This window comes from Delphinapterus leucas, chromosome 2, assembly GCF_059928025.1.
Source record: "Delphinapterus leucas isolate spDelLeu-1000000601 "Yukka" chromosome 2, BTC_Dleu_Yukka2, whole genome shotgun sequence".
NCBI classification, from domain to species: Eukaryota; Metazoa; Chordata; class Mammalia; order Artiodactyla; family Monodontidae; genus Delphinapterus; species Delphinapterus leucas.
In genome coordinates, this window is record NC_143130.1 from 158352603 (window position 1) to 158369471 (window position 16869).

The 16869-nt window shown below is 38.8% G+C and overlaps 1 protein-coding gene across 1 annotated transcript in view; it reads left to right on the forward strand.

Annotated features, from left to right (window-relative positions):
* The first annotated feature begins 9855 nt into the window (after positions 1–9855).
* Positions 9856–16869, forward strand: part of LOC111176196 (neurexin-3-beta) — a 153596-nt gene continuing 146582 nt past the window's right edge. The window contains exon 1 of the mRNA XM_022576408.3: positions 9856–10191. Within this exon, the coding sequence (XP_022432116.2) occupies positions 9856–10191 (336 nt within the window). The remainder of the gene's footprint in view (positions 10192–16869) is intronic.

Consider the following 16869-nt stretch of genomic DNA (forward strand, 5'->3'; position numbering starts at 1 on the left):
AAACAAAGAAAAGAATGAGAAAGATGAATTTTGCCTTTAGAGTTAAACCTACAGAGGCAAATATGTTTCATAAGAAGTTAATGGTGTCCTAGTTGCTGACTGAAACTAAAAAAATAAACAAACTTATTCTACACTTTCGTTGTGTATTCGATATTTATGCAACAAAAGTGTACGTGGTTGAAAAAGGAAAGGTTAATGGAAGGCAAAACAGCAGTTTCTCATTTGCTGAAAAAAACAACCACTTTGTTAATAAAAGAGGGCAGCGGTTATACCTGATGTTAGAATTTTCTGTGTGGCTCCTATTTATTAGGAAGTGAATTATTGTCTTTCAATGACGAAAAATTTTTGTCTTTAAGAAGCTATTTACTCTGTTCGTTCCTGAGCCAGTATAAGCTACTCTTGTAGCTTAAGTGAGTTTTATTTTAAGTAGACATTAAGTGAGTTTTTAAAATATGTAGAGATTTGATTGAGTTATTTATAAATAGTAATGAGGTATATTAATATGCAACTTAAAAAATAAAGGACTACTACAGTTGTAAGTTGGGTGAAAACATTCAGACCTTTAAACACGGAAAATCCTCACTGAGTCTTAACTGTTTGCCCTGTTTTTAACGTACGTGGTCTAATTAAAAATAAATTAAGAATAACTCTAAAAAGCAAATAATTTTGTTTAGTAATCACCAGCTCATAAAGTCCCTTTAACATTAAAGATGATGACTGCCTCACTTCTTAAAAAGGAAAAGACAACTAGATGCATGTCTGAGTCTCATGTGCCTGAGAGAACTTTTTTGTTTCTTTCAATTTTATGTTAATAATATTTTATTTTACTCCATTGCCTTTTGAAGTCTAAGTTCAGTAGCATGCCAGGCATTTTCATTTGTATAAATCATTATAAAGTTACTAGTAGGCTTTTAGTTTTCCTTCCAATAGCATTGTTATCAGTTGGCTTTCATATAGAAGGATGCTTCCAAACACACAACAAAAGTTGAGTTGGTGGGACAGGGATAGGGGTGGTTTGGGTGGAAGGGAGGGAGGAATTCCAGTTTCTTAACTGAATATGTATATGTTTATATATGCTAATAATATTGAAAAGAATTATTTGCAAACTGGGAAGTTCTCTCTTCTATGTTATTTTAACCAAAATTACTTTTTTGTTTGATTTTGGTAAGTAACATTTATTCGTTCTGTTGCTTTACCTCTTCCTCTGTCTAGGTAACTTTCCCTTCAAAAGAAATAGAAAATGTATACCAAAAGCCCTTGTAAGGACAATAAGTAAAACAGGGTAAATTCAGAAAGATGATTAGGCAGAGGTATTAGGAAGTAGCTGGAATCCTCTTTGGAGTTATTTCTGTCATTGGGGAAGAGATCTGGGTCACAGCATTCCCAAGTCTGTTTTCTGCCTCTGTCTGCTATTGACTGACTTTCTGACCTTAGACAATCCACTTAACCTCTTTATATCTCAGATTTCCCATCTGAGGAGAGGAGAAATAATACTGTCTATTCCCCAAGGGTGTTCTGAGGTTTAATTAATTAGTCTTTGTGCAACACTGACTGGAGACCTGCAAAGATTTAATTTAAACAGTATGTGAACTTGTTGTCCAAATGAGGTAACAAGTAATGACTTTCAAGAGGATGGGCACCCAAAGCAAAACACAAAGTAACCTGCTACAAACCCTGTACTGGTGTTATAACCAGATTTCGTATTATTGATGATAGGACAATTATCAGACTGGAATAGAGATATAATAATGGTCGCTCCTTATAAAAAACACGATTGATCATAATGAGGGGCAATAAGGAGATCTGGCATTGATTTTGAGAAATCTTGGGCAATGGTACGACTTTCTCCCGTCAGTCCCTTATATCCTTCATAGGGAGAGGGTAGTTATGATTGTTTCTCACTTATTCACTGAATCCTGCTTACCTGAGAGAGATAAATTGATCAGAGGAAGAGATGGCAGGAGACTTGAATATCCCCCTATTCCTTTAGTGCCTGCCAACTTTACTGTTAACCACCTAATCTCAGGTACAGAAGGCTAGGAAAGGGTTTTAAAACATAAGAAAAGCCGACCTAGCCAGAAATAAAACATGAAACAGACAAATAAACAAAGGTCCAGATACTTCCTAGGGCATGATGGAAATCTGAAACACAGGCAGCCTCCTTCCCTATTTCACCCCACCGGTGTCTTGTTCTCAAGAAGTGATTAGTCACATCTCTCCTTGAAAGAAGGAATAGCCGGAAGTGGAGCGGTGGCTTAATCGTGTAGCCCAGGACCCATGTCTTGCCTTTCTCCATGCTTGGGTCAGTCTTGAACAAGCAAAGACCACTTGTTGGAGTGAACTATGGCAACTGGAATAAAGGAGATCCATCATTTCTTTTCTTTTTTTTTTTCTTTTACCCTGGCATCTGCCACCGCAGGCTTGCCCCACATTCCGTAGCCCTCCCTCCACCATGGCCTGAGTGAGCCAGAGCCCCCAAATCAGCTGCTCCTTTTTTTTTTAATTTTTAAATTTTATTTTACTTACTTTTGTTATACAGCAAGTTCTTATTAGTTATCTATTTTATCCACATCAGTGTATACATGTCAATCCCAATCTCCCAATTCATCCCACCACCACCCGACCCCCTGCCGCTTTCCCCCCTTGGTTTCCATAAGTTTGTTCTCTACATCTCTGTCTCAATTTCTGCCCAGCAAACCGGTTCATCTGTGCCATTTTTCTAGTTTCCACATATATGCGTTAATATACAATATTTTTCTCTTTCTGACTTCAGTCTGTATGACAGTCTCTAGATCCATCCACGTCTCAACAAATGACCCAATTTCATTCCTTTTTACGCCTGAGTAATATTCCATTGTATATAGGTACCACACCTTCTTTATCCATTCATCTGTCAATAGGCATTTACGTTGCTTCCATGACCTGGCTATTGTAAATAGTGCAGCAATGAACATTGGGGTGCATGTGACTTTTTTTATTTTATTTTATTTTTTGCGGTACGCGGACCTCTCACTGTTGTGGCCTCTCCCATTGCGGAACAACAGGCTCCGGATGCACAGGCTCAGTGGCCATGGCTCACGGGCCCAGCCACTCCACGGCATGTGGGATCCTCCCAGACCAGGGCATGAACCCGCGTCCCCTGCATCGGCAGGCGGACTCTCAACCACTGCACCACCAGGGAAGTCCGCATGTGACTTTTTGAATTATGATTTTCTCTGGGTATATGCCCAGTAGTGGGATTGCTGGATCATATGGTAATTCTATATTTAGTTTTTTAAGGAACCTCCATACTGTTCTCCATAATGGCTGTATCAATTTACATTCCCACCGACAGTGCAAGAGGGTTCCCTTTTCTCCACACCCTCTCCAGCATTTGTTGTTTGTAGATTTTCTGATGATGCCCATTCTAACTGTTGTGAGGTGATACCTCATTGTAGTTTTGATTTGCATTTCTCTAATAATTAGTGGTGTTGAGTAGCTTTTCATGCGCTTCTTGGCCATCTGTATGTCTTCTTTGGAGAAATGTCTATTTAGGTCTTCTGCCCATTTTTGGATTGGGTTGTTTGTTTTTTTTTTAATATTGAGCTGCATGAGCTGTTTATATATTTTGGAGATTAATCCTTTGTCCGTTGATTCATTTGCAAATATTTTCTCCCATTCTGACGGTTGTCTTTTCATCTTGTTTATGGTTTCCTTTGCTGTGCAAAAGCTTTGAAGTTTCATTAGGTCCCATTTGTTTATTTTTGTTTTTATTTCCATTACTCTAGGAGGTGGATCAAAAAAGATCTTGCTGTGATTTATGTCAAAGAGTGTTCTTCCTATGTTTTCCTCTAAGAGTTTTATAGTGTCCAGTCTTACAGTTAGGTCTGGAATCCATTTTGAGTTTATTTTTGTGTATGGTGTTAGGGAGTGTTCTAATTTCATTCTTTTATGTGTAGCTGTCCAGTTTTCCCAGCACCACTTATTCAAGAGACTGTCTTTTCTCTATTGTATATCCTTGCCTCCTTTGTCATAGATTAGTTGACCATAGGTGCATGGGTTTATCTCTGGGCTTTCTATCCTGTTCCATTGATCTATGTTTCTGTTTTTGTGCCAGTACCATATTGTCTTGATTACTGTAGCTTTATAGTATAGTCTGAAGTCAGGGAGCCTGATTCCTCCAGCTCCATCTTTTTCCCTCAAGACTGCTTTGGCTATTTGGAGTCCTTTGTGTCTCCATACAAATTTTAAGATTTTTTGTTCTAGTTCCGTAAAAAATACCACTGGTAATTTGATAGGGATTGCATTGAATCTGTAGATTGCTTTGGGTAGTAGAGTCATTTTCACAATATTGATTCTTCTAATCCAAGAACATGGTATGTCTCTCCATCTGTTGGTATCATCTTTAATTTCTTTCATCAGTGTCTTATAGTTTTCTGCATACAGGTCTTTTGTCTCCCTAGGTAGGTTTATTCCTAGGTATTTTATTCTTTTTGTTGCAGTGGTAAATGGGAGTGTTTCCTTAATTTCTCTTTCAGATTTTTCATCATTAGTGTATAGGAATGCAAGAGATTTCTTTGCATTAATTTTGTATCCTGTAACTTTACCAAATTCATTGATTAGCTCTAGTAGTTTTCTGGTGGCATCTTTAGGATTCTCTATGTATATCACGTCATCTGCAAACAGTGACAGTTTTACTTCTTCTTTTCCAATTTGTATTCCTTTTATTTCTTTTTCTTCCCTGATTGCAGTGGCTAGGACTTCCAAAACTACGTTGAATAATAGTGATGAGAGTGGACATCCTTGTCTTGTTCCTGATCTTAGAGGAAATGCTTTCAGTTTTTCACCATTGAGAATGATGTTTGCTGTGGGTTTGTCATACATGGCCTTTATTATGTTGAGGTAGGTTGCCTCTATGCCCACTTTCTGGAGAGTTTTTATCACAAATGGATGTTGAATTTTGTCCAAAGCTTTTTCTGCATCTATTGAGATGATCATATGGTTTTTATTCTTCAATTTGTTAATATGGTGTATCACATTGATTGATTTGCATATATTGAAGAATCCTTACATCCCTGGGATAAATCCCACTTGATCATGGTGTATGATCCTTTTAATGTGTTGTTGGATTCTGTTTTTTAGTATTTTGTTGAGGATTTTGCATCTATGTTCATCAGTGATATTGGTCTGTAATTTTCTTTTTTTGGTAGTATCTTTGTCTGGTTTTGGTATCAGGGTGATGGTGGCCTCGTAGAATGAGTTTGGGAGTGTTCTTTCCTCTCCAATTTTTGGGAAGAGTTTGAGAAGGATGGGTATTAGCTCCTCTCTAAATGTTTGATAGAATTTGCCTGTGAAGCCATCTGGTCCTGGACTTTTGTTTGTTGGAAGATTTTTAATCATAGTTTCAGCTTCATTATTTGTGATTGGTCTGTTCATGTTTTCTAATTCTTCCTGGTTCAGTCTTGGAAGGTTATACCTTTCTAAGAATTTGTCCATTTCTTCCAGGTTGTCCATTTTATTGGCATAGAGTTGCTTGTAGTAGTCTCTTAGGATGCTTTGTATTTCTGTGGTGTCTTTTGTAACTGCTCCTTTTTCATTTCTAATTTTATTGATTTGAGTCCTCTCCCTCTTTTTCTTGTTGAGTCTGGCTAATGGTTTATCAATTTTGTTTATCTTCTCAAAGGACCAGCTTTTAGTTTTATTGATCTTTGCTATTGTTTCTATTTCATTTATTTCTGCTCTGATCTTTATGATTTCTTTCCTTCTGCTAACTTTGGGTTTTGTTTGTTCCTCTTTCCCTAGTTCCTTTAGGTGTAAGGTTAGATTGTTATTTGAGATTTGTCTTGTTTCTTGAGGTAGGCTTGTATAGCTATAAATTTCCCTCTTAGAACGGCTTTGGCTGCATCCCATAGGTTTTGGATGGTCGTGTTTTCATTGTCCTTTTTCTCTAGGTACTTTTTGATTTCCTCTTTGATTTCTTCAGTGATCTGTATTGTTTAGCCTCCATGTGTTTGTGTTTTTTATGTTTTGTTCCCTGTAATTCATTTCTAATCTCATAGCGTTGTGATCAGAAAAGATGCATGATATGATTTGTTTTCTTAAATTTACTGAGACTTGATTTGTGACCCAAGATGTGATCTATCCTGGAGAATGTTCCATGCACACTTGAAATTAAAGTATAATCTGCTGTTTTTGGATGGAATGTCCTATAAATGTGAATTAAATCTATCTGGTCTATTGTGTCATTTAAAGCTTCTGTTTCCTTATTTATTTTCATTTTGGATGATCTGTTCATTGGTGTAAGTGAGGCCGAATCTGAATGAGATTCTTGCTGGGTAGAGTAACCTTGGTTGCAGTTTCTTCCCTTATATCACTTTAAATATATCGTGCCTCTCCCTTCCGGCTTGTAGAGTTTCTGCTGAGGAATCAGCTGTTTACCTTATGGGAGTTCCCTTGTATGTTATTTGTCGTTCTTCCCTTGCTGCTTTCAATAATTCTTCTTTGTCTTTAATTTTTACCAATTCGATTACTATGTGTCTCAGTGTGTTTCTCCTTGGGTTTATCCTGTATGGGACTCTGTGCCTCCTGGACTTGCGTGGCTATTTCCTTTCCCATGTTAGGGAAGTTTTCGACTATAATCTCTTCAAATATTTTCTCAGGTCCTTTCTCTCTCTCTTCTCCTTCTGGGACCCCTATATTGCGAATGTTGTTGCATTTAATGTTATCCCAGAGGTCTCTTAGGCTGCCTTCATTTCTTTTCATTCTTTTTTCTTTATTCTGTTCCATGGCAGTGAATTCCACCATTCTGCCTTCCAGGTCACTTACTGTTCTTCTGTCTCAGTTATTCTGCTATTGCTTCCTTCTAATGTAGTTTTCATTTCAGTTATTGTGTTGTTCATCTCTGTTTGTTTGTTCTTTAATTCTTCTAGGTCTTTGTTAAACATTTCTGGCATCTTCTCGATCTTTGCCTCCATTCTTTTTCCGAGGTCCTGGATCATCTTCACTATCATTATTCTGAATTCTTTTTCTGGAAGGGTGCCTATCTCCACTTCATTTAGTTGTTTTTCTGGGGTTTTATCTTGTTCCTTCATGTGGTACATAGCCCTCCGCCTTTTCATCTTGTCTATCTTTCTGTGAATGTGGTTTTTGTTCCACAGGCTGCAGGATTGTAGTTCTTCTTGCTTCTGCTGTCTGACCTCTGGTGGATGAGGCTATCTAAGAGGCTTGTGCAAATTTCCTGATGGGAGAGATTGGTCAGATCCATCATTTCTAACCAGTATAATTCAACTTTGCATTTCAATTCTCTCTGATCTTCTTTTTATTTGTAAGTAAGGGCAGAATAACATCAATAGGAAAATAAGATGAGGACCATTACAGATGTGAAGTACTGTTGTGAATATTAGAAATATAAAATTTTCTACCTGTAATCAATTATAAGCATTAACTGATTATCAGTGTTTGGCTATGTATAAAAAAGGAGATGAATAAGCATTAATATTATGGTTGGCCAACAGTTATGTGAATGGAAGGGATAGCTTGGCACTGAGGTGTAAGATACTGAATTTTAGCCCTAGAGATCTCTTACTAGGCAAATTCTTATTATGTTAACCACTGCAAATGCCTATGCAAGGCCAGGAGCATATTTATTCTCCCCTTCCATCATGGCATTTCTTTTTTTGTTGTTTTTTTTGTTGTTGTTGTTGTTTTCTTTTTTCTTTTTTTTTTTGCGGTACGCAGGCCTGTCACTGCCGTGGCCCCTCCCGTTGCAGAGCCCAGGCTCCGGATGCGCAGGCCCAGCGGCCATGGCCCACGGGCACAGCTGCTCCGCGGCATGTGGGATCCTCCCGGACCAGGGCACAAACCCACATCCCCTGCATCGGCAGGCGGACCCTCAACCACTGCGCCACCAGGGAAGCCCGGCATTTCTTTTTATAGTAAGCTTAGGGTTCCCAGAATAAAGCTGTTGTCAAAAAATAAACAGTAAAGAGGTATGAGCTCCAGGCCATTACCCAGTATTATTGGGCATTGAACTTTTTGCTGCATCTTATGTGAGAAATGAGAGGCCAAAGGATAGGCAATGATGCATGTGCACAGGGCACTGAAGGAATTGGTGGGAAAATAATGGAAATCTATTAGATCTATTTGATTGGACCCTTAGGATCTGGGCAATTCTGTTGTCATTAAAGCCAGCAGATTCCATTTCCATGCTCCAGATATTTTTATAGAGATTATTTTCACTATAACATAATTATCTGTCCAAGTCTTCATAGTGTAGTGTAGTGTTTGAAGCTTCCAAAGGGGTATTAGTTATAAATCATTCTTGACTAATATGCCCTTAAGCATTGCCCAGTGAGTGGAGCTGGGTCTTGTACAAAGAATTCCCTCTGAACAGATGCATCTTCCCTTCTCTGTCCTTTCTGTTTCGTCCGTTTTTCTACATTGAGTAGGGACTCCACATTATACACCAGACATTCAAGGATAGCTAATCACTGTGTAGGCTTAAATGCCATGTAATAGTGGTAGGGGTTAAGTGCCCAAATATCACAGCATGCCTCTATTCATATTTGAGATTATACGAAAACCTCAGTCTTTAAAAAAATATACTCCCTTTTATTAAAAAGGCAAGTATATCAGAACATTGTTTCCAGTCATTAATAGCTAAAAATATTCAGGCAATTAGATTAAGAATAAATGAAGTATTGTTTGAGCACTGACTAAAATGGAGAAAAATTCAGAAAGGATATATTTAATTCCATTAAAAAAATTTTCCACCTTTCTCCATATGGAAAAACAGAAGAAAATAATCTGGAGAAATAATAGAATAGAAGACTCTAACCTTTAAAAGGTATTTAGATTTTTCTGGGAAACATCTCAAACTTAAGAGAGGCTTTTTAAAGTAGGAATAGTTGGGGGGAAGATAAGTTGAGTTACACTGTTCTAACCTCTGTTCTACCATCATTTCATTCTGATAGTTTTCTGTCCACAGAAGCATAAATGGTTCCCCAAATGGGAACTTCAAATAAGGTGAGCTACTCTTTGCTTCAATTCATTAGCATACCTCTATATCACTTTAAGGTGTTTTATGTGTAGCTTTTTTCATTAACACCTATCCCTCCTCTTAAAATTCATTGATTCTGAATGACATTTTTTCTCTTCCCCCCTTTCTCACTGACATGATCAATGCCTACTTATTTTCCATATCTTAGAGGGAGATTTAGTTGTGTGACTGTAATCTCCCCCCTCCTCCAAATTAATAAAGATGGGAAATAATCTGTCATGATGTTTATTAAATAGCAAGTATTGGTAGAGTATTATGCATTAGGAAGATTTCTAGGAAGTGAGGTGTTTGGTGACCAAAATGTTTATTTTTATAAGTATACAATAAATCCAAGTCTCTTAACTAGAATCTAAGTTAATTTCAGTTCATTTAATTTAATTATCAGACCTAGTTTTTTAATTCAGTGCTCTGTGTTACCTCACTGAGTTTTTATTTGCCATATATAATTCTTTTTAGTTTTCATTGTGTTACTTTTTAGGTTAAAAAATCAGTACAGTAAGTATTTATGATTTATTATTTTCATCACCTGTTTTTTTTTTCTGTCATCTACAACTGCATAACCAGGAAGACTATAATACTGCTCATCATTGAACAAGATTTCTCCTGCCTCACAATAAAGAGATAGAGACTCTTTTATTCAGGTTGTCTAGGATATTCAGCTAGACAGTGGAAGAGATAAACAGTGAAATGTTATTTGCCAATGTCTATATTGAATTTTTGTTACCCAGTTTTCTTCCTTTCAATTGCTCAAGGAAGCCTGTTTTGATGTCTGGTCCATTCAGACCAGGTAAGGCAAACAGAGAAAATGTACAGGAATAATGATGTTTCCTCCACCCAACCCACTAGGCCGGCAGTTAACCATCTTCAACACCCAGGCGCAAATAGCTATCGGTGGAAAGGACAAAGGACGCCTCTTCCAAGGCCAGCTTTCTGGGCTCTATTATGATGGTTTAAAAGTACTGAACATGGCGGCTGAGAACAACCCCAATATTAAAATCAATGGAAGTGTCCGACTGGTGGGAGAAGTCCCATCAATCTTGGGAACGACACAGACAACCTCCATGCCACCAGAAATGTCTACCACTGTCATGGAAACCACCACTACAATGGCTACTACCACAACCCGCAAGAATCGCTCTACAGCCAGCATTCAGGTAAGCCTTTCTCCAACAATTAATTGACTCCGCATCTTGGTCTTTGAGATGTTGCTATCATGGTCAGTGTTACTACGTAGCTAAAGTGTCTGAATGACTATGTAGGAAGGATGCCTGTAGGAAGGATGGTAAAGCTCTTATTCAAAATGAGCAAATTTTCACTATGAAATACTCCCACCTCTCATTTTATTACCTTTCTTTTCACTAGCCAAAAGGGAAAAGGGGGAAAGGAAAATTTGTTATCATAGGAAAGACTGTATCCTAGTTCGATTCTATTCGCATCCTCCTGATGGCTTTGCTAGGACGTGAATTGTTCATTTTTGAGGCCAGTGGGTAGCATTAAATCAAGGGCAGATGAAGCTAGAGGTTCAATTAATCCTTATAAAATGTAGCATTTGTATATGATAAGTGTTGATTATTCACTTATTATTTTTGGCCCACTTCGTTTCCTTTATATTATATTGACCAAGGTCCTAATTACATTAGAAAATTTGAACGTCTGAGTTTATCTATGTAGGAAGTCCTTAGTTTTGTGGTTAACGTTTTTGTTTTGTCACTTAAAAGTAATTATACCCAAGCTAAAGCTAATGCTTTGCTGACTTCCTTGGCATCTCATAAATCTAGTTAGTAGAGGGGAGAAGGTTAATCGAATTTTTAGCCTTAAATGCTCTGGCAAAAAATAAGACATTCCGATTGCTTGTGGGAAAATGACCCCTAGTCTAGTTAGTATCTGCAGAAGATTCAGCAGATCAGTACTTGTCCTTTCTGTTTCTTAGTTTTAAGACATTAGCCAGGGGTTCGGTTGAGTCTTTGACATCACCCTTCCATTGACTTCAGAGGACATTATAAACCTAGAGTCAATAATCATTTAAACCCCCAATGTGTTCCCATTCCTCTGAATTAAGTTTATGAGAGTTAGGCAGTGGTAAAAGTGTTGTCTACCTTTTCCCTTTTCTTTGAGTAGAAATATCCAGACCATTCCTTATGTGACTCCACAGGGACAATTGGAAGCTGATGCACTGATGATGTTATCAGGCCAATTTAATGTGTTTTAGAAAAGCTACTAAGAAGCTGGTTCCTTGACAGTCTTATAGTTGCACGTGTTGTTACATGTATACCTTTGCACATGCTCCCGAAAAATAGCTTTTTCTCTACTGATATTAAAGCAGTAACTCCTGACACTTCACTATACTCACTGAAAAGAAGATAAAAGACAATATATATTTCTGTTATGACTCTCTATAGCTCTAGAGCATATCTGTTTATTGTGGGTGAAAGGATAGTTCTATCTGCACAGGTCTTGGCAGACTTTTCTGTCTCTGTCAGAATACATTCCACTAACCCTGTGGGAAGCAGAGAAGCATATGGCTTTTTCTTCATGGGAATGGATGGTCCTGTAGTTCTTTGCAAGGCCAAATTTTTACTGACCTCAGAAGGATTTAATGTTACATGAGGATTCAGGGACTAAGCCATGGTAATTATCAGTCTGGGGCTTTCCTTCCTGCAGCACATACATAAATAGGAGCAGATTGGGTGAGTATTTGTACAAACTAAGGGAGCCAGAGTAGGATACAAGCTACAAAAGTCTTATAAGTGAGTATGATTCTAAACATCATTTAACCTGTTGTCATTTTAGAGGTCAGCAGCTGTAGACAGCTGGAGGATGCCCTCTCTAACAGCCTCCTTTCTGGTGTGTTTATTTTTCTTTAGTCCAGTAATAATTGGATTACATCTACATGTCTTTCCTTTTGCTTCTACAGGAAAGGCTATAAAAATGAGTTATAAATCTGTTGATGCTCTTTGTTTTTAAAGGTGTATAAATACATAAAGTAGTCTTGGAGGAAAGCCAACAGACTAGCAAAATTGGATTAGATGGGGATGACAGATAAAAAGGCCCCATATTCTTTGTAAAGATTAGCCAAAGGAAATAACTATGCCAAGGGTTTTGAACTGTTTGTTCTGCCAACTAGCCATAAGAACTTTGCCCTGGGCTCCATAAAAATGAAATAGCCTGCCTGTCTCCAAGTCTGTCCCTGTCTTAAATACATTCTGTAGATCATGTGAAGCTTGTTTTAGGACCGGGGACCCAACTACCCTTGGATTCTACCCAAGGTTTAAGGCAGTTTCCAGACTCTGAAGACTCTGGGTGAAGAAGGTCAGTCTCAGGAGTTCTTATGTGCCCTGTGTGAGCCCCTAATTTTCTTGAATGAAATGGACTCATAAAGATTTGATCTCTGGGAAATCTTCAGAAAAAAGAAAAAGAAGGGAAGAAGGCTGGATTTCATGTTCACTAGATCCATCATTCACGTTTTCACCTATGTGTGAAATCTTACAGCCATTCCCAAATGATACTCTGTTCTGTCTTCCTTTGCTTTGATAATATTGCTAGAGTAGAGTTGTCCTAAAAGTAGACTCTTCTGGAAGAAACAAAATAAGCACGTGCATTCACAAGTATAAATATCTGTTTAGTAAAAGTCCACCGGTTATTTCTTTAAGCGTAAGGTAAGAAAACATCATTTGAGCAGTTCATTTCTGATAGACCTTGGTTAATGTTGATTTTAAATCAAAGGAAAACTGCAAAGTGCTTTTAGTGATGCTCTTAACTGTGTGTGAATGTGAACAAAGAGTTTGCCAACTGATATGGCCCTCTAACGCTCTAGCCTCCTGGAAGTAATAGGCGCTTTGATCTTTCTGATACTCTAGTTTGTTACAAAATACTTGTGAATTGCACGGACCATGTTAAATTACTCACAGCTGCAGTGCCAAGCAGGAGGGGAGTTTGGGGGAGAATGGATACATGCATACGTATGGCTGAGTCCCTTTGCTGTGCACCTGAAACTATCATAACATTGTTACTCAGCTATACTCCAGTATAAAATAGTTTTTTTAAAAAAAAGAAGGATGTCTCTAGATGCCCCCCTGAATAAAAAAGGAAGTTAAGGTTGAGAAAGCAGGTGGACAAGTGATAATTCTCAAATAAAGGTCTGGCACTTAGTAGGTGCTCAGTAAATATTTGTTGAATAAATCAGAAAACAAGATAGGCTTTATTATGTACCTTATCATCGTTTAACAATCAGAAGTGTCATGGCTTGTGGAAGGATTTCTCTCTAAGATGATCAATGTGCTTTAGACAATTTTAATTTTTTTTCCAGTGGTAAAACTATAGCAGAATGATTAAATGCATGTACTTGAAGTCAGACTGCCTGGGTTTAAAACCTAGTTTCTCTTCGTATTAACTAAGTGACCCTGGGCGAGTCGTGTATGTTGTAGTTACCTATTGCTATGGAGCAACCTGCCATAACTTAGTAGCTTCAAACAACAACTATGTCATTAGATCTCAAAGTTTTATGGGTCAGAAATTTGGGCAGGGCTCAGCAAGGCATTTCTTCTGCCTCACATGGAATTGACTGAGGTCATTCAGTGGCTACTCTGGTCTGCAGGGTCTGGCTTCACGCATGCACCTGGTGCCTTGGTGGGTGAACTGGAAATACTGGACTCAGCTGGGTCCACGTCTCTCTCCGTGTCTCTAGGACTCCTTTCATAGAGGCTCAGGACCCCTGGAGAGAGTTTTCCAAGTCTCACTTTCAGGGAGTGATGTATAAACCTCATTTCTCAATAGGAGGAGTAGCAAGAATTTGCAACCAACCTAAATCTACCACACTGTAAAATTGGAGGGAGGGAAAGGTACTACTAGTCCTTATAAGATTGTTGTGAGGATAACTGAGTTAATAAAAGTCAAATACTTACAAGAGGTATATCATGAAGAATATAATTAAATATATTTTAACCTTGTTATTATTATATTCTGTCCTCAACGTTTGGTATGCAAGCCAATACCCTCTCAAGCAAGGATCTAACTCAGAAAATGGGGCTGCTTCTACTGGCTGTAGTGTCTGTAGTTCAGAGTGGGGCTAGGAGGTTTTGGGGGATAGGGATTTGAAGGAGGCTCAGAGTAGAATTTGGGGGCTGAAATTAGTCCTGGCAAATAAAACGTCTGTAAGATCTCCGGAATGGACATCTCACTACCCATCTTTAATTTTCTTTTCCATTTTTTAAATCAACCGGGAGTGCTATGAGCCTTGGAGAGTATGTTCTGTTATGAAATGGGTCTATCCACATGTATTTTTGGTGTTACAGAAAGAGGAATCCAGGTTCCTCGCCATCATGGAGCTTACAGCGTAAAGTGGACAAGAGGGCTTGACATTAGCTATCAGTATGAAATAGTGACTTACAAGTGATGGTGTGTTGGGGGGTGAGGAGTGGTGTATGGGATGGCATGGCTGGATCTTATGAATGAGGTGAGAATGGAACTGGGACTTGGATACATGGTGCTAGGAACAAACCCCAGGTTGGCTGAATGTGCAAAGCTAAATTGACAAAGTCAGAGATGATTCCTAGAGAGATCGCCAAGTCCAGCTAGAACAGAGAGTGCATAGAGGGGGTTTGTGAGATACAAGAGATTCAGATTCTGAGAGTCTTGGCCTAAAATGCCCCCAAACAGGAGAAGTCCAAGAGGGGAGAACTGGATCAGGTTGCCTGTGGGTCTTACTACCAGAGATGCCCCAGAGATTGTACAGGCACATCCATTGCATTACATCTGACCCCAGTGTTGGTGGGTTACTATCATGATGCCGGTAGGTCAGCTTCTAAGGTGGAAAAGTTCAACTCAGGCTACACTCAAATTCCTTAGTCCTCACTCAGGATGGAAGGCAGAAGTGAGGAATAAGAGTCTTTTAGGGATAACTCTCAGCCACCATGACCAAAGTGTTCTTGTGAGAGAGGAAAGGGCCAAGAGGAAAATAGTTCCAAGAATAATGTGTATTCTCTTACCTTAGTGCTACAGACCAAGTTATCAGTAAAGAAAGAACTCAGTGTGTTCTGTGTTCAGCAAATCACCATTTGGAATCATTTATAAGCTATTAGCAGAATACTGATCATGACCCGCTTGTTCTGAACTGGGCATTGGTAAAGTCACCTTGACATTGGCCAGGGCTGCCCGGCACAAGAATATTACCAGAAAATCACAATGCTCAGCCTGGATTGGAACTACCTTAATAAACAGTAGAAGTGAAAGACTTGAGAGCTTTGTGAGATTTCATTCTTATCTCAAACTCACAAATTTGGTGGGCAAATGTGAACCATTTTCAAAAATTATGGAAGGAAGCCACAATTATTCAGGTTTTGTAACAATACCTATATGGAAAGTGCTCCTTCTGGTCTGCTTTCAGTTTTAGGCTGGGGACAGTCAGAAGCACACTTCAGCCTTGATATTGATTATTGGAAAACAAAACAAAGCAAAACTTGTGATTAAAAAGTTGATCCTTCACACTGTCTGTCCTGGATGCAGTCCCAGTATGCTGAAGGAAAGAGAGAGAAATTTAGAATCAGAATTTCTGGGTTGGACGCCAGGTTCTTCCAGCCACTTAGCTGTATCTCTCCGGGAATATTGATTAGACCCTCTAAACCTCAGTTCTATTATCTGTAAAATGGGCACAACAGTATCTTTACCATAGGCTTGTTGTGAGTAATAAATACAACCAGATGTGGAAAGAACTTAGGCCACGCCCTATCCCACAAGTCTGCACTAAATGCTAGACATTTGGAAAACCACTTCAACCCAAGAGACTCTCCCAGGACTCACAGATCCTCACAGAGCTTAGCCTCCCTGTATGGCTGGATAAGCACAAGAACAATTTTGTCTACACCCACACAAACCTGTGATCACCCAGGATTTCCTTTGAGGGTCCTAGATTGAATCACAGCCCTGAACTCATCAATTAGAAGGGATGTATGGAGTGGGAATTAGCTTAGCTGAGTGGTTATCACATGCAAAGTGTTCTATTAGGGTGAAACTTGTGAAACTGCCATTTTTGTAGATCAGAAGCAATTCCATATGGTTCAACACATACATGACACACACATTTACAGCATGTTGTTGTCCATGGCGTTTTGAGATTCTGGCTAGAACACTGAATTTTCTCAAGGTTCTTTGAATAATCAAACTGTCTTGGATTGGGATACAAGATTAATCTACTTTATTCCAAATACCATGCTATAACAGGGGGTAAGTTATGTTATACTTTTCCCCCAAATTATCCCCTCTGGGCCCCTCCACCTTTTGCCTGCTGCCACCAGCATGATAGAAGTGAGACTAGGAGTCCACACACTTTTCCATCCCTTGCTTTTACCACCAGACAACAGAGCCTCTAGGGGAAGTTTATTTTAGGATCAGGGCTCAACTAATATTGATTAAAGGCCTTATGTAATGTGTGGCTCCAGGGCTCGTTCCTTTCCTGCCAAGCTTCATAACTGGGGGAGGCACTGAAGATTTGTCAGTCTAATTAGACTTTAGCTGCCAGCCAAGAAATATCTTCTGTTTCCTCCTTACCCTCGCACAGGTACTTACTTTTCCCCTCCCAGAGAATAACTGGGGGGAAGGAAATTGGACTCTAATTTACTCATTACCTGGTAGAACTCTCCAGTGACATTTTTCTCTCCAGAATGCCATAGTTCTAATGGGAAAAAAAGGAACTTGATGGGTTTACCCACCTCTTAAAGACTTATGTGTTGGCAGGACACATAGATCAGCACTTCCCAAAGCTGGAAAAAGTCCCTTAAGGGATCTCTGAGAAGGGCCTCATCACATACAAGCAGAAGTCTGCGAGATGCTAGGAGAAG